Genomic DNA, 18,609 nt, shown 5'->3' with positions numbered 1-18,609 from the left:
AAGGCAGGCAAGCCAGTAAAGAACATTCCTGCCATGGCCTCTGCATCAGCTCCTGCTTTCTGACCTGTTTGAGTTCCAGTCCTGCATCCTTGGGTGATCTACAGCAGTATGGAAATGTAAGCGGAATAAACCCTTTCCTCCCCAACTTGCTTCTTGGTCATGATGTTTGTGCAGGAATAGAAACCCTGACTAAGACACCCTGCTAACAAGTACCATGAGTACCCAGAATGCAGTGGGCAGGCATATCCCTCAAGGAACTTACACTCCAGTAGGAGAAGAAAAAAAATGCCCACGACCATGGTGCTAAGCAAAGCAGGATAGTCAAAGGCCTCAGGAAGGCCAGGAACATACTTGAGGAACTTCTAAACCAGGACCAGAGAGTCTGTTAGGACCAACTTCCAATGTTACTAGCATAGGGGAGACATGTATAAATTACCTGTTGAATCATAAAACTCTGCCTCAGCCCTGACAAGTCAGGAGGACTTGGTAGGTGCAGAAGAGTGGATAGGGGTGGGGTCCAGTACTCCTTACCTTGCCTGCTCTATGAACTCCACTGCCCTTTCTGCATACTTCTGTGCAAGGCCGCTCAGGTTCACAGGCTGCTCCACGATGTTCAGGTTCTCATAGAGAGGAAGGGCCACGTCTGTGTAACAATCCCTTCCAGGGTTCCTGGGTGGAAAACCCAGAAGGCTTTAGTGCAGTGACACACAGATACAAAACACTGCATAGCTGGTCCCAAGGGGTTTAGCAGGTCACCCATTTGTTCTACCACTCCCTTTGACTAGATGTCTGTGCTCCTTGGGTGAACCAGTCACCCCAGATAACTTGGTGAGATGCTTATGAGCCTGGGATGTTATGACTTCCATCTTGCAAGTGAGAGACACTGAGGTGTGAACGGGTGTGAACAGTTCAGTAGCTTACCAACAAACACTCTCCTTGCTGGCTTTCTCTACTGTCTGGCCTCAGCGAAGACTCTGAGACACTGAGGTGTGAACAGGTGTGAACAGTTCAGTAGTCCACCAACAAACACTCTCCTTGCTAGCTTTCTCTACTGTCCAGCCTCAGTGAAGACTCTGGAGTGAGCAACAATGGGTACTGTGGGTATTGTCCTAAGTCCATGACAGGATCTCATGTGAGGTGAAAATTTAGTAATCAGAGTGTAGAAGATGGTAGTTTTAATTTTGAATCATGTTTAGAAAGCATGGGGAAACTGGGTGACACCCAGTTAAAAGAAAAAAAAATCAGAAGGATAGCAATTCCTGGAGAAAACAAATCCTGCCGTGGATCCTAAGGCTGAAGAGAATCTGACAGGCCACACACATTCTCCTATGCACGTGATCTTGAGTGAGCTATCTTCAGTCTCAGAGATCTCTACTTGTCTAGCATAGGGTCACCTGTGCCCCTGACAGGGGATTCTGGGAGGACAGAAAGCAGCTCTCTGCCCTGCTCACCACCAAGAACTGGGTGAAAGGACAAGAAGCGTACAGTGTCACATGCATCCTCCCAAGGACAATTAGAGATGGGCTGGGGAGAATCAAAAACTCCACCACACAAACACACACAATACCCTGTTGTAGAAGCATAGGGGGTGAAGTCCACCTGGGTAAGTCATTGCCATACACATTTTTATTTTAAAGAAAAAGTTGAAGCCAAAGAGATGGCTCAGCAGTTGCTGCTCTTGCAAAGGAGCCAAAGTTCAGTTCCCAATACTCAAATGAGGTGGGGCAAAATCACCTGTAATTCCAGCTCCAAGAATCTGATGCCCTCTCTGGCCTCTTTGGGTACCTGTTCTCACATGCACAAACCTATACACAGATGCACATAAAAATAAAATAAATATTTACCAAAAAACCCCACAACCTTATGATGTTGGCTTGATTATTGCATATTTTTTGCAATGTTCAGCTTTTTATTGCCTTGATTGAAATCCACTGTCATTTAGAGTCTAACCCAACAAGCCAATGCCTTTGGTCCTGTTAGATTGTGATACAGGTTGATGAGAGAGAGAGCGTGTGTGTGTGATTGAGGGGGAGAGGCAGAGACATTGCTTGAGATATCTCAGGCCATGATATGGCCACATGGGTGACTCTAGGCCACACACAGCTGTGTAAGGAAGGCAGCAAGACCTGCCACACAGTCACCTGCCATCTTGTTAAGTGCAGACCTCAGAGGGAGTTCTGTTTGTCTGATATGCACCAGGTTATGACAGTGGCAGTGCTGGGCCAACAGCCACACACTAAGAACCAAACCTGCAGGACACAGGCCCTGGGCTTAAAGACTCAGGCTGCAATCTGTATTCTTGTCTCCTGTCATCTCTGCTGTGACCTAGGCAAGGCAAAACGGTCCTTCAGGTAAGGGTGGGATGCGCCCTGAATGGAACAACCTCTCAATAAACAACCATTATTATATTAACTATTATGTTATTAATGAGTCAGCTGAGACCTTCCCTAAGCAGTTCAGACACCTGGGGCCTTAGGAACAAGCACAGCATAGGCTCTGAGAGAGAGGAGCTTAGAGACTGAGCTAATTTGTTGCCTCAGTAAGGCTTAGCAACTCTGCCTGTCTTTGTCTCTGTTTCCCTCTCTCTCTCTTTCTCCCTCTTTCTCTGTCAGTTTGTCTCTTGTCTCTCTCTATCCGTATGTCCCATGTCTGGGTCTGGCAAACAGCTAATACTCTAGGAACAAAGCCAGCAGGCAGAGGAGGAGGGAGGTTGCTCCTGTGTGAGACCTTGGCCAGCACAAGGCTCTCCCCAGGTGAGCTAAACAATTCAGTGGTTCTGGAAAATTCCAACAGAAAAGAACATTGTAGTTCCCACCTTTGCCTTAGGACATAAATGGAAACCTATTCCCTGGATGTATTCTCTATCTTGTGTGCTGTCTCGTCTCTCCACGTCTATCTCACTCAGTTGTTCTAGAACTCAGGTCTCCACTTCAACTTAAAGCCCATAGCCAACGCATCAGACTCTCTTACCTCCATAGGCCATCGCTCTGTGGACACGCTGGACAAGGAGGGTAGTTGTAGCCTGGGGAGTCAGTGCAACCCATGTCATTGCTATATGGGATTCCAAAGTAGTAATCGAAGCCTAGAAGACAGGCGATCGGTTAGCACCCCCCACTTACCGCTGATCGGCATGCCTGCCCTCTTACACTCAAGACGAAAATTTAATTTCCCGTGATTTAATACTGCAGTACTCTGGAGTGTGTAATTAAAAGGGGATTTGATTAATATCTCTTTGAAGTATGCAAAGGAGATCACGTTGCTGGGTTCTGTCTGTAGGACTAGCTCTGTGCCATGTTTCATGGTGGGAGTTAACCTAGATCAGGAGGAACTACTAAAAACTTCTGACCAATCTAGCACCCTCTACGAAGTTATGAATACACCCGGGGGGGGGGGGGGTTAGCGGATAAGATGAAATAAATCTACTGCCTACATGACAGTTTAAGGAACCAAAGCTTGCTTTATGGGGCCAGTGAGATGACTCAGCGGGTGAAGGTTCTTGCCCACAAGACTAATCATGTGAGTTCAGTCTCCACGACTGAATGGTAGAAGGAATGACCCCCAAAATTGTCCTCTGACCTCCATACCCATCCCACAGCACAATGTGTATGTGTGTGTGTGTGTGTGTATCCACGCACAAAATTAAAGCACATTTTTTAACAAAGGAAGTAAGGTATGTTAAGGCACGAGAAGTGGATGAGCCGGGCATGACACTGTAAGCCTACAATCCCAGCAGAATGGAAACAGAAGGTCTGAGGAGGAAGTTACTCCCAGAGGCAATAGGCTCTAAACGTTGAGGGGCTTCGGGTTTGGGAGGCGGAATGGAACAAAGGAAGTAGAGCGTTGGGATCCAAATCTCTTCCTGGCAGTTTCCCTCAGCCTGTCTCTTCTACAGCTCAAGCTCTTAATGGGCCTGGCAAACAGCAAGGAGGGCTGCCTCTTCAGCCCCTGCATCTGCCCCTTGCCTGCTTTATCTGCACACTTCCTATCCTAAACCAGCTGCTTCCATTACTCATGAGACTCACCCTGGAACCCCAGTGGTTTTGCCTGGAATGGCTTTCTCTGTAACTCTCACCAATGAAACTGCATGGAAGCTGCCCAACACAGTTCTAGTGCAGTTTCCTACAAAATGCCCCACTCCTTGTCAGCCTGCTAGCCCCTCCTTCTTTTGTCTTTATAGTCCCATCACGGCCTTAGGATTCTCTGTCAGCACAAATGACAAGATCTTCCCCTTCAGCACTGCATTCCTTAAGTTGGGATATTAGATCCCTATTCACCAGTAGGCGCTTTATGTCCCAGTGAGCTTTAACTGTCAACTTGACATAGCTTAGAGTGGCCTGACAAGGGGAGGGTCTCAAATAAGGGACTGCCCAAATCAGATTAGCTTGTGGATGCCTGTGGGCAACTGTCTTGTTTCTTCATTGATGTAGAAAGACCCAGCCCACTGTGGGCAGCACCATTCCGTAGGCAGGTAGTCCCAGACTATACAAGAAAGCTAGCTAAACATAGGTTTGAGAGAGAGAGAGGCAGCAAGCAGAATTCCTCTGTAGGTTCTGCCTCAAATTCTTACTCTGACTTCCTTCAATGTTTGAACTGTGATCTGGAAGTATACGCCAAAGAGACTCTTCTCTCCTTAAGTTCCTTTTGGCCATGGTGTATGCCACAACCGCAGAAAGGCAACCAGACTAGTATAGACGGGTTGGTAAATGTTAACCAGTACTGAAGAAAACCTGATAGCTCCATGTCAACCTTGTTGATACAAACAGATTTGAGCCCCACATTGTGACTTCACCTGTTGTCAAGATGACTAAATATTTCAGACTTTATTGCCAAGAAGTCTCCATCAAGGCTGTAGCCCGGAACACCCATGGGCAACATGCACAAAGATGAACATGGTTGTTCTCCAATAAAAACTGTATTTAGAGAAATACTTAGCATGTTGGATCTGGCCCATGCTGTATGCTAACTCCTGGTTTAGACATCAGCTATCCTCAGACTCAGAGCTCGTGAGAAGCCTTGGTGTTTACTGGAGCCCTGGTCTCTGAAATAACCAGGACTAGTGGGGGGAGTGTGGATGCATGAGGACTGTGTGATTGTCTGACATGCTCTGTGCTAGCATTGTAAGGAAGACGGGGATGGGGGGAGCTCATGGGAACCAGGATAGTATACATGGGCAAGGTACAAAACATGGGAGAGGACAGAAGGTAGCAGCCGGGAAACGCCATAGTGCCCTAGCAAGAAGGCTTCCAGCACTATCTGGGGCAAAGGCAGCAAATATGCAGATCTCTTTCTTCCCACTTCCCACTCCTGGGTCAGACTCACACACCCAGCCTGGACCCTCTTCTAAGCAGGGCTCAGTCTCAGTATGCCTCTCTACCCAACATTGTTCAAGATGTCATCAACGGACCTAACCCAGGTCCTCCTATGTGAAGTAAGGCCTGAAGGCCAAGAAGGGAACACACTTTCTGGAGTGATTTTGTTGTTGTCGTTGTTGTTGTTGGTGGTGGTGGTGGTGGACAGGCTTGGTGTTTATTTCCTCCACTGGGTATTTTTAAATGGCACAGCTTCATTTTCTGCCCTCTGTGTTCCTATTAAGGGATCCTTGAGGCACCGTGCAGGCCTTTGCCATGGTTAGAGACGCTGGGGAAAGGCGAGGCAGAAGTTTTCAGAATAGTCAAGAGAATCACACTAAAGGAAAAGGCCACCTATTTGTGTATAAAGTGGCGAGAGAAGATAGGCATGCATCTGTAGGACCAAGAGCTGCATTTGCCAACGTGGTAAACAGCATCTAAGGGACAATGTGTGGGCTCCCATAAGCAAAGGACAGGGCCAGGGAAGGGGCAGAGGCACCAACTATAAGTTGAAAAAGAAAATACTCATATTTTAGCAAATCTGATATTCAGAGAGGGCATCCACTGAGTGATTACTTTCAGAAAATCCACTTTGACAGCCTGGTCTTGGAGGAGGAGGCCGGGAGACAGTTGCCTCTCTCTAGGTCCACAAGACAGGTTCCTGCTCTAGCAAACCCCTCAGGCCACAGTTTCTCACTTCTTTCTACCCGTGCCTTCAGGACTTCATAGAATGTCCCCTAAGGTGCCAAGAATGGGGAGATGGAAGGAAATGCATGTTCTGTGGTCGTTTGAATTGGCCTCCCTAGGCCCATAGGCACTATGAGGAGGTGTGGCCTTCCTGGAGGAACTGTGTCACTGTGGGTGTGGGGAGGGCCTTAAGGTCTCCTATGCTCAAGCTACGCCAGGGTGGTACACACTCTCCTGCTGCCTCCTGTAGATCAAGATATGGAACTCTCAGCTCCTTCTCCAGCACCATGTCTGCCTGCACAACGCCATGCTTCCCACCACAATGATATTGGACTAAACCCCTGAAACTGCAAGCCAGCCACAATGCAATGTTTTCCTTTGTAAGTGTTGCCGTGGTCATGGTATCTCTTTACAGCAATAAAACCCTAACTAAGGCAGATCCACAGTGGACTAGTCTTTGCGCTGGCAGGCAGCAAATAGGGAACCAGGAAAGGTTCTAGAAAGAGAGATGTGAGGATGGGGGTACTGGTACCCCACATGTACCTAAATAACTTTGGAAGTACAGATGTCCTAACATAGATTATCCCCAGGGCTACAATGGTATCAAATGCACATAGCATTCTTTTACACAGCGATCCTTACTTGCTGTTTCCTAGGGAACAAACTCCAAGAGAATTCTTACCACGGAAATTGGGGTGATAAGAGCCATGATGCCCAAGATGCCACTTGCCTGTGGAAAAAAAAAGAGAGAGAGAGGCATTTGGAGGGGTCTCTGTGGGAGCATGTAGACCCTGGGAGAAGCAGATCACACATCTGGTTTCCATCAGATCCACCCTCCTGTGAAGACAAAGAGAAGCTGTCAAGGCCCTGTGCTTGCAGAGCTTTGCTCTCTGAGACCCCAAGGAATCCTACAGGGAAGACAAGCAAGAACTGGATGACTCAGGACCACACAGGATAGCTGAGGATGGCCTCTCTTCCCAGCAGCTCAGGGATGCTGCCCAGCTGAGCCTCTGCGGAGGCCGGAAGCCGTGGCTTGTGCCGCCCTGTGGAGGGTCCTGCAGAGATGAGGATGGGTGCAGGCCCCACCCTGCATGGTCTCAGAAATGCCTGGTCTCAGTATCTTCCTCTCAGGGTACCATCAGCAGCAGTTCACAGAGAGGGGAGAGGCCACTTTCCCAGAAGCTCTGGGCGCTAAGACACCTGCAGGGCAGCAAATGAGAAACTCAGCCACCTGCAGATCCTGTTCCACCCACACCTTCGTTCTGGGGGGATAATTGGGTGACGCGGGGCCAAGCTCTGACAATGTGAGAACCTCTGATCTGAGGACTGGGTCCCAGGAAACAGTTGCCAAGGCAAGGGAGCCAGAGATACATCATCAATCCAAAGATCTAAACCGTGGCACCTTTGACTGAGGAGGGGAGCTAGCAAGCGGATACAGGGTGTGACTCAGTAAACTATTTGATATGGCCTTAATAAAACACAGCCAAACTACCTTTTAAAGAAAGCACACAGAGCAAAAGAGAAAGCTAGTGAATCTAGATCTGCTTCTATAAGAGCCCACTGTCCCCTTCTTGCAACTGCAAACTTAAGACAGAGTTTTACTCTGTAGCTCAGGCTGGCCTCAGATTCGAGACCTCCTTCATTAACTTCCTGAGAGCTAGCCATACCTAGTTCTATTCTGTGGATCAGAAAACAAGTTTTAAAGAAACCAGCACTCAGGAGGGGTAGATCTCCGTGAGTTCCAGGTCAGCCTGGTCTACAGAGTGAGTTCGAGACCAGTAAGGATGGCATCATTGTGAGACCCTGCCTCAAAAAACAAACAAACAAAACGTTTGAGGGAAACCTGGTATGGTGGCCACAGCCCCTAAGACACTAAGGCAGGAAGTTAAGAAATTCAAGGTCAGCTTAGGTTATATAAGAATAAAAGCTTGGATACACAGAAAGTCTCTGTCTGGAAAAATGCATATTATGATAAAATATCAAATAATAGGAAGGGTAAATGGGCAGAGCCACAGGAAACCTGCACAGCTAGGTTAAAAAACATGTGAACACAGATGAGGATTTCAGGTAGTGCTGAGCACTGTGGATAGATCCAGAGCCCTTGGGTAGGTTTCATTCATAAGCAAATAGATGCTTTCATTTTCTTGAGGGCTTGCAAAAGGTACCCTTTGGGGTGAGGGAAAGGGTGGAGGCCATACAGGCATCTGTGATCCGTTGCTTACTTGATATTTAAAGGCCAAATGGAACCAAAATACCAAAGCAGGCAAATAAGAGCCCAGACCCCTGCCTTGTATAAGATTCTAGCATCCGGCAGCCCGGAGACCAAACTGGTCCAGACTCCAGGGATAAATGGATGCATTTAAAGGTCTATCCAACAAGCAACCCCCAGAGGGAGCTTCGTGTGTCCTCTGGGCACTGATGTTGTCAGCATAATTATACCTCAGGGTATGGGGGAAGGGGAGTGATTATCCTAGGGTTACTACTGCTGTGATAAAATACCGTTACCAAAAGCAACTTTTGGAGGAAAGGGTTTATTTGGCTTATATTTCCACATCACTGTTCATCAATGAAGGAAATCCAGACAGACACTCAAACAGGGCAGGAACCTGGAGGCAGGACTTGATGCAGAGGCCATGGAGAAGTGCTGCTTACTAACTTTCTCCTCATGGCCTGCTCATCCTGCTTTCTTTTTCTTTTCTTTTCTTTTCTTTTCTTTTCTTTTCTTTTCTTTTCTTTTCTTTTTTTTTTTTTTTGGTTTTTCGAGACAGGGTTTCTCTGTATAGCCCTGGCTGTCCTGGAACTCACTTTGTAGACCAGGCTGGCCTCGAACTCAGAAATCCTCCTGCCTCTGCCTCCCAAGTGTTGGGATTAAAGGCGTGCGCCACCATGCCCGGCTAAAGGCATTTTCTTAATTGAGTTTCCCTCCCTTCAGGTGACTTAGCTTGGGTCAGGTTAGCACAAAACTAGCCGGTGCAGGAAGTTAGGAGAGAAGAGTCACATTTAATTGTTTCCCTCTGTGTGAGGAAGAGTCACACTTAATTGTTTCCCTCCACTGTGTGAGGCTTCTCCTTCTGACACAACGAATGTCACCCTGAGCAGGGAAGGAAACACCAGAGATGCCAGCCTTTGGTCTGAGTAAAGCAACATCCTCCAGGCTAACACAGAAGGCTCAAGAGACCAGTGTCTCCTCCACAGGGACCCTCGCTGTCACAGGCCTGTTGGCACACCCTCCCTTGCCATTTCGCTTTGGTAGAGAGATGTAGGAATCCCACTGGAATGAGCTCTTTGTAAGTAGCTAACCATCACAAACAAAGCTTGAGGAGACTGTAGGAACTTAGACTGTGGTCTCAGCATCTGTGAGAAAGACAGGGAGGCTCCAGCATCGGGAGAAGGCTGGGGTCAGATGCTGGGGTCAGATGCTGGGGACAGATGCTGGGGTCAGATGCTGGGGACAGATGCTGGGGTCAGATGCTGGGCAGAGGAGTTCCAGCCAGGAATGGGAAGCAGGTGCCCTGGGGTTCAAGACATAGTTCCCTCTTGCTCTACAATAAGAGAATAATAATCCTGTGTAAACGAATGCATCCTAATGCACGCTGAGTAAGAGGTGCCTTAAAAATATATACAAGCAAAAGAAGTCTGGAATCCCAGCACTCTAAGGCTGCAAACAGGACTGTAGGGTTGGGGCTAGCCTGGGCTACATAGTAAGATGGTGTTTCAAAAACAAAGAAGGTTAGGGATGCAGTTGGTAGAGTGCTTGCCTAGCACCCATGAAGCCCTGGGTTCTGTGCCCAGGACCATGGAAAATGGGGCATGGTGGCACATGCCTAAAATTCCAGCCCTCAGGAGGCAGAGGCAGGAGGATCAAAAGTTCACTGTCATTCTCAGGTCCAGAATGAGTTTGAGGCCATCTTGGAACATGTGAGACTCTTTAAAAAAAAATGGAGAGGAAGAAAGGAAGGAAGCAAGGGAGGGAGGGACGAAGGGAGGGAGGAAATAAGGGAGGGAAGAAAAGAATTAGTTGAGCAATAAGGAATCAACTGCTGTCTTCCTATCCTATAGCCAGGCCCTCATTTATGGTGGGGTGGGGTCAGGGTTGGGGCTGCTTGTCTATAGAGATGGCGCCCAGTGCGCTGTGCATGCTAGGTAGGTGCTCCATCCCTGATGCGCTCCTAGCCTAGACGGTCAGTTGGTTCAAGATGACCATGCCCAGGGCCATGTCAATGATTATAACCCTGTCGCAAGTTTCCCAGCCTTCTTTGCAACCCAGGAGCCAGGCCACCCGTCTCTGGACAGTAGGATTTCAGCCCAGTTCTTGGGAAGAAAGAATACTTATCTTAAACAAAAGATTCAGCTTCTTGATGGAAGTGGATGGGTTCGTGAACCTGCTACCTACTCTCTCTTCTCCCTCCTAATTATAATGGAGGACCCCGAAGATGACCCATGGCTGCCACAGGCATAAGAACAAAAGCCAGCACGCTCACCACGGCAGAAGAGAGTCTGGAAAGTTCCCCAAGGTATCTCTGGGATAATCTGACCCAATGGATGTAATCACTTACCACAAAGCTTATTATCATGGGACAAAAGAACTATGCGTGTTTCCGGGGCCAGAGTCAGGTCTTTCCAGTTACTTGAAGCTAGCTGAGAGCATCCCTCCCACACCCGGCAAGAAACCGACAAAAACCACAGCCCTGAGCAGAAGAGGCAGGAGCCATCGAGAGACGCTGAGACCTTGAAGCAGCTCCCCAAGACACATTACCTATCATGGCAGTGACGTAACCCTCCTGTCGCAGCACCTCTGCCAAGGTGGTCTCGTTGACTGGAAGCCCCCCTACAGAGGTGACTCCAAAGTTGTGTGTGACTCCGTTCCGTAGACCCAGCCGGCCAGTGAGCAGGGAAGCTCGGGACGGGGAGCAGGTAGAAGCAGCTGCGTGGAAGTCTACAAACCTGTGAGGAAAGGGTAACTTGATCAGGACCTGGCCAGCTACGGGAAGCCAACTGAAAAGCAATGGGGACTCGCTCAGGAACTAGAAAGGAAGTCCTGAGAAAAGCTTTAAAAATCACTGCTGGTGCTCAAGGAACACGAAGCCCAGGGGGAAAAAAATTTAGTCTGAGGTTAACTCAGATTGGCAGGGTGGATCTTCTTTACTTACAGATTCCGTATGTCAAAGTCACTCACTTCCCTGAGCTTTTGAACCGCCCTCCCCCCACCCCCATCAATAGTTGAGCTGGTTTAGAATCATCCATGGATAGAAACAGACAGGGAGAAGAGACAACTTCATGATTAAAAGTACAGACTGCTCATTCAGAGGACCAGAGTCCCGTTCCCAGCACCCATGTTGTGCAGGCTGTAACTCCAATCCCGGGGCAGGGTGGGGTCAACAGCCTCCTCTGGCTTCCATGGACAATTGCCCTCCTGTGTGAATACTCCCACATAGATACACATACACATAATTAAAAAATAATAATAATAAAAAAAGCTGGGCGTGGTGGCACATGCCTTTAATCCCAGCACTTGGGAAGCAGAGGCAGGCGAATTTCTGAGTTCGAGGCCAGCCTGGTCTACAGAGTGAGTTCCAGGACAGCCAGGGCTACACAGAGAAACCCTGTCTCGAAAAACCAAAAATAAATAAATAAAATAATAATAATAATAATAGTAAATAGTTGCTTCTTCTTCAGGAAACACCAACTGGCAGATGACACGGTGCAGTGGGATCATCTTGAGGACCCAGGACTAGGAGACCCCAGAAGCTTCCATGGAGGATATGGCCGCATGTTTAAGAACTGTGGTAATGTCAAGACTGTAGCCATGATCAAGGCCATGGCGATCATTGAGGTCAAACCAAAGACAAGGAGGGGATTCCTGTCACCAAGCTGGGCCGCCTAGTGAAAGGCATGAAGATCAAGTCCCTGGAGATAATTTCCCTGCCCATTATGAATCTGAGATTATTGGCTTTTTCCTGGGAGAATCCCTAAAGAAAGGATGGTCATGTGGGACTTGGTGTCAGGTGCTCCAAGGAGGTAGCCACTGCCATGCAAGGGACCACCCCATCATCTCGGCCATCACTACTCCCAACATGTTCACAAAATAAATAAAATGTAATATAAGCGGCCGGGCGTGGTGGCGCACGCCTTTAATCCCAGCACTTGGGAGGCAGAGGCAGGTGGATTTCTGAGTTCGAGGCCAGCCTGGTCTACAGAGTGAGTTCCAGGACAGCCAGGGCTATACAGAGAAACCCTGTCTCGAAAAACCAAAAAAAAAAGTAATATAAGCATGTTCTTTAAAATTCTAGGCATGGCCCCACCCTTGAGGAACACACAACCTGGTTAGAAAACAAGACTGGGGGAGGGGGGTGGTACTGAAGAAATAAATGGTTTAGCAGTTAAGAGAACTTGTCCTGGCAAGGGACTAGAGTTTGGTTTCCAGCACCCACATGGTGGTAGACAACCATCTGTAACTCCAGTCCCAGAAGATCCAAGCCCCTCTTCTGGACCCTGAAAGTACCAAGCTCACACAAGGCATGTACACAGGCAAAATACATAAAATACACATAAAATAAGTAAACATAAAAAGAAAAGTAATTTAAAGAAAGCAAGTGTGGAGTAGCTTAAAGAGCAACAATGGTGGGAGAAAGAGGCAGGCGGACTTCTGAGTTTGAAGCCAGCCTGGTCAACAAAGTGAGTTTCAGGACAGCCAGAGCTATACAGAGAAACCCTGTCTCGAAAAACCAAGAAAAAAAAAAAAAAAAGAGCAACAATGGATGAGAGTGTGTAAGACCCCAAGCTCCTGACAGAGATAAGGGGAGGGAGATGAGACAAGAGTGTTTTAGAACTGACAGGGAGAAAGGACTAGCTAAGGATCCAAGCTTAGCAAGGGGATCCACAGAGTGGGCGGGACCTACGGGGTGGGCGGGACCCAGACTAGAATCTGAAAGATGACTCTGTTGCGGGACACTCTGAAATTCGCAAGGACAGGCATTACATAGAGAAACAGTCTGATTGTCGATTTAGTAGCATTTACAACCACTTAGGAGACAAGCCCTGGGTAGGTCTGTGACGCTATTCCCGGGAATGTTTAACAGAGCAAGGAAGACTCAGCGTTAATATGGCTGGCGCGGTCCCATGGGCTTTGGTCCATGACTGAATACACCTTGCCCTGAGAACACCTTGCTCCTGCCTGAGAGCACAACACGGCCAGCTGTCTCATGTTCCTTCCATCACACCTTTCTGGACCCTCAAACTGTGAGACAAAAGAAACCGTCCTTGCTTATGTTACATAACTGATAGATACAAAAGGAAAGCCAAAACGGGTCTTAATAATAAAATGCACAAAGCTCCTCACAAGGGACAGGAGAAATGGCCTGGGGGAGAGGACCAAGATCCCTGGGGATATATGTTGTTCTAAGGATTGATTTCTGTACCACATAGATGCCAGATCTGGGCAAAATTCAAAGTTAAACTTCAAAGGAAAAGCAGAGTCTACGAGAGGAAACAAAACAGAAGCAAATGAGTCTCACTGCACAACACGTTTTAAATAAGAATGCCTAGAGGGAAGAATCGTTTCAGGTGACATTAGTACTTGGTGTTCTGCCTGTCCACCCCAATGGGATAGAAAATAAAATCTAAGAACAACAGCTAAAAGGTACAGTGTAAGGAAATCTTAAACTTTCCACGGTGGCTACATTATTAGTAGAAGAGTTAGTACTGGGATTTTTTGAGACAATTGCAAGTGTATGAGAGAGTAATATAAATAAGCAATTACATTAATGTCCCTAACAGGAAGCCCAAGGGTTTCACTGTCAGAAAATACAAGAGCCATAAGATGTTAGGAAAGCCTATAATACAGGTGTTAAAGACAGGGTGGAGAGATAGCTCAGCNGTAGACTAGCATCGCCAGGCATGTGTGAGGCTCTGAGTCCAACTCAATACCACAAGAAAAAAAAAAGTTTAGTTAGAAAGAAACAAAAGGTCATTATGAGTTCATAACTTTAAAAAACAATTGTCAGGTCTGGTGTGGTGGTGAATGGCACACCTTTAATCCTAGCACTTGGCAGAGGGGGCGGGGCAGGTGGGTCTCTGTGGCCAGCCTGGTCTACAAAGCAAGTTCCAGGAAACCAGGGTTACAAAGAAAAGCCCCCCCCCTCTCTCTCTATCTATCTATCTATCTATCTATCTATCTATATATATATATATATATTTCCTAGCTACTAAAATGGAAGAAAGAAGCATTGCTTTCTCCCTTCACCCCAAGTAAAATGAACATACCTGCATTCGGTCTTTCTTTTCAACACCATCCCACATGAAAAAGAATCATATCTTTTTGGAGCAATGGCTTATGTTTGAGACAACCTGGGCATCAGAAGAATAAATATATGCTGGAGGACATAGTTCATTGGTACAGTGCCAGCCTTGCATGTACAATGCCCTATGTGGGATCTCCACACACGCATGTGCACATAGGTACATGTGTGCACACCCATGCATGTATACACACACACACACACACACACACACGTAGTTGAGAATTTTAGTTTCTTTAAAAAAAAAACCCCCAGTTATGTTATATGAGTATGTTTTTGCTTTAATCCAGGTGTAGGATAAGAGGCTGCTTCACAGCAGGTGACTGTGATTTGTCTTGTGCTGTAGGAAGGGTGTGGTTTTTGCCAGCTGCAGAGAGTTTATGTTCAAAATTCTGGGGACTCTTGAGAGGGTATAAATATGAGAGTCCAGAGAAGGCCTGTGGCTATTTCTGCTCCCTCTGCCCCTCAACCCCTGCTGCTGTCTTTGCTGTTGGTGGATTGCTGGATTGCTGGTTTGCAGTTTTGCTGGACTGCTGCTTAGAGATACACTGACAATGGAGATTGGACTTGCCCCAAGGAACTGGACGCCCTTAATCAGCAAGAAGTAGTCTAAAGAGGTCTATGGCCCTTTCCCCTCTAATCTTCTTTCTCCCCCACCTAGTTTGGAAGGGATTGGGATATAATAAGGGTTGGAAGGGTGGTAGATAATAGAACCCAATAAAGTAAGCTAAAAAAGTACACCAACACACACATGCACACGCACACACAGAGGAGTCATTTTTCAGTACTAAAGAACATAATACTAATCTCAGATTCTACGAATTCATAATTAAAGGAAATAATTAGGCAGATGCCCTGACCCTCTGGGCTGACCCACAGCCTCTGCTAGGAGACAGGGGAGAGAGAGTAGTCCTAGGAACAATCAGCTCACACCCAAAGCACAGCGGGTGCCTTGGGAAATGACCGTGTCTGCAAGCTCCCCAACAATAACTGGTGGCCAGTGGACATGGGGGTCACACTGCCACACAGCCATTTATAAATTGGACAGAATTGGCAATTAGCTCCCTTATAAAGGGATTAGAGTTAGTGTCACTAATCACTTGCCTGTGACCTTTTATGCCTCCTAATGGGATGAAATATTAAAGTGTATAAAAAGCAAGAACTCTTTGCCAGAATCTAATCAACCTCCTGAATCTAATTTCCAGGTTACAGGAAATCCAGCTATGAGGACAACAGAGTCAACTATGCCACAAGGAAATGCTGAAACAAACTGGTGCTCAGGTGTCTTGAGACAAGAGGTAGGTCCAGCTGCTCCAAAGAGCCAGGGAGAAACCTGGGACTGGGGGTGGGCAACAGTCTTCATTAAAGGAAACCAGAGACAGAAACCAATGGGAAGTGGTCTTGCTTCAAGTAAACTTAACAGCATGCTAAGGAAGTCTTAATGTGAGGTGGATTTTTGATATTAAGGAACTGTTGGCCATTTTTAGTGTAATAATGGTACTATAAGCACATGGAAGAACTTTTATTTTTTTAAGATTTATTAATTATTATTATTATTATATGTAAGTACACTGTAGCTGTCTTTTAGGCATACCAGAAGAGGGTGTCAGATCTCATTACAGATGGTTGTGAGCCACCATGTGATTGCTGGGATTTGAACTCAGGACCTTCGGAAGAGCACTCAGTGCTCTTACCGGCTGAGCCATCTAACCAACCACAAGAACTTTTCTTTTAAGATGTACTTACTGTATGTGTATCAGTGTTCTGCTTGCATGTATGTAGGAATGTGCACCATGTTTGTGCAGTGCTAACAGAGACCAGAAGGCAGCATTAGATGCCCTGAAACTGGAGGTACAGAAGGTTATGAATCACCATTTGCATGCCGGAAACCAAAGCTTGCTTGGGTCTTTTGCAAGAATAGCAAGTACACTTAACCCTTGAGACATCTCTCCAATTCTAACATTCTTATCTGAAGAGTCAGATACTCTGCTATTTGTGATGAAGGGGCATGATGTTTTCATCCTTCAAAGGCTCAGAGAAAAAGGTAGAGTTATGAATACAATCAAAATGACAAAATGCTTGGGTGGCTCTTCTTTAGATTTGTATGTATAAATTTTATGATTTTTAAACTATAGAAAACTGAGACAAGAGTGACTGTAGCTGTGACAGAGGCTTTGTGGGGTCCTGCTGCAGGGAGGGGGAGGCAGCTTAAAGGATAATGTAACCCATTTCCAGTCTTCCTGGTGTCATAACTATGAGACCTCAGCCATCTGGCATGGGAGGGAAGCTGAGACTGACTGGTGTGAGTGGCTAGCTCACAGTGGAGGCTGAAATGTAACACTGAACCATCTCAAGCTGGGAGCTAGGGAGATAACTCCATGTGTAAAGTGTTTGGAGCACCCACACAAGAGCTGGACAGGGTGGCCCTCATCAGTAATCCCAGGGTTGGGGAAAGGTGACAGGGAGGTCGTGGGGGCTCACTGGCTAGCCTAGACAAATCAACAGTGCCCAGGTTCCGTGACAGACTCTGATGCAAAAGCCGGAGTGTAGAGCTACAGAGGAAGATATCTGGCACTGACCACACGCCATGCATGGCGATGTGCACCCGAATACATTTGCGTACATATGCATACGCCACATACACACACTCAAAAAAGAAACAGCCGGGCGTGGTGGCGCACGCCTTTAATCCTAGCACTCGGGAGGCAGAGGCAGGCGGATTTCTGATTTCGAGGCCAGCCTGGTCTACAGAGTGAGTTCCGGGACAGCCTGGGCCACACGGAGGCCAGGGACTACAGGTTCTCCTCTCGGACATCCCAGACACCGCTGTATGTCGAGGAAGAGCTGAGAACAGGTGGGGACCCTCGGACAGAGTCTGGTCCAGGGCCGAAGGGAAAAGGGTAGGCGGAGAGCTCTGGAAGGTTACCATGGAGAGGAGAGAGTCTGGTTAGTTCAGGCAGCTGGTTCGGCTGGTGGGTTGCATGGCTTGGCTGGCGGTTGTGGCTGGAGCACAGGGAGGCCTCCTGGCAGGAGATTAGATGCACAGCTCATTAGGGGAAGACCTGCTCCGTTGCTCCAGCACGGTGGTCCTGATGAGAAGAGGCAGTCCATGGTTTTAAGGTGTTTATTGTAGAAAGGCAGAGAGAGGGAGAGAGTAGAAAAGTAGAGGGCAGTCATGGTCACGTGGAGAGAGGGGGAATGGAAGGGGGCGGGGAAGCAAAGGAACAAGAAGAGTAAGAACAAGAGAATAAGAGAGTAAGAGAGTGAGGAGGGGGCAAGCAGCTCCTTTTATAGTGGGCTGGACCATCCTGACTGTTGCCAGGTAACTGTGGGGGTGGAGTCCAGACAGAATACCAGGAGCTTGGGGCATTGCCTATGTGACTGTTGGTCACACAGCTCTGTGGGAGGGGTGAGGGGGGTCGGGAGGGGAGGCTGTGGGAGGCTGTATCTGTGACAGGAGCCAGGGGCCCGTAGGTGTGACTGAACACCTTCCATCCCTTAGGGACACCAGGGTTCCAGGCCTGTGCTCAACTGAGGACCAGGCTGTCTGCACAGCTCACTGCCCCACAACACATAAAAAAAATAAACACAGTTGCCATTGTGATTGCTTAAGACCCTGAATTCAATCTGCAACACTAGACCACACACACACACACACACACACACACACACACACACACAATAGTAATGGGTAAGAGGAGTTAGACACAAAATTCCACCTACCGATGATGCCTGTGTTTCTATCTGAAGTATGTAAATGCAGTGAGACACAGACAGCTTGCAGATGCCAGGAGCTTGCCAGAGTGGGGGATGGGTGAGGACCTGCAGTAAATGTCACTGAATGGTCACTGATTCTAACAGCTTCAAGTGGACGGTTTGTACCATGTAAATAGCCTTTTGTATTTAAATAAAGAAAGAAATAATAAATAAACTCCTACAGACTAAGAGAAAAATACCCAGAAGTCCTTGCAGGAGGGGTCGAGGTGTCTACTGGTCTGGATGTCGGGTCTCACTGACAAAGTTACTTACTTATGGAACTTACTTAAGTAACGTATGTGAAGGCCTTGGACGTACTGCACGCGATCAGCAAAGAAGGGGGCAACCTCACATGTTGCGGTTTGAATCTAGGATGTTCCCCATAGGCTGTGACAGGAGCCAGGGGCCCAGAAGATTCATAACAGTAGCAGAATTACAGTTAAGAAATAACAATGAGCCGGGCGTGGTGGCGCATGCCTTTAATCCCAGCACTTGGGAGGCAGAGGCAGGCGGATTTCTGA

The 18,609-nt window shown here is 47.5% G+C and overlaps 1 protein-coding gene across 5 annotated transcripts in view; it reads right to left on the bottom strand.

Moving 5' to 3' along the window:
- The window catches only part of Arsg (arylsulfatase G), a 126,758-nt gene that overhangs the window by 42,123 nt on the left and 66,026 nt on the right, over positions 1-18,609 (bottom strand). For all 5 annotated transcript variants that reach the window (XM_029546042.1, XM_029546043.1, XM_029546045.1 and 2 more), the window contains 4 exons: positions 10,792-10,979; positions 6,718-6,765; positions 2,971-3,082; positions 532-669 (listed from right to left, as the gene is read on the bottom strand). In XM_029546042.1, coding sequence (XP_029401902.1) covers positions 532-669; positions 2,971-3,082; positions 6,718-6,765; positions 10,792-10,979 — 486 coding nt within the window. The remainder of the gene's footprint in view (positions 1-531; positions 670-2,970; positions 3,083-6,717; positions 6,766-10,791; positions 10,980-18,609) is intronic.

This window comes from Mus pahari, chromosome 14, assembly GCF_900095145.1.
Source record: "Mus pahari chromosome 14, PAHARI_EIJ_v1.1, whole genome shotgun sequence".
Taxonomy (NCBI): Eukaryota; Metazoa; Chordata; class Mammalia; order Rodentia; family Muridae; genus Mus; species Mus pahari.
This window is presented reverse-complemented; position numbering and strand designations above follow the sequence as displayed.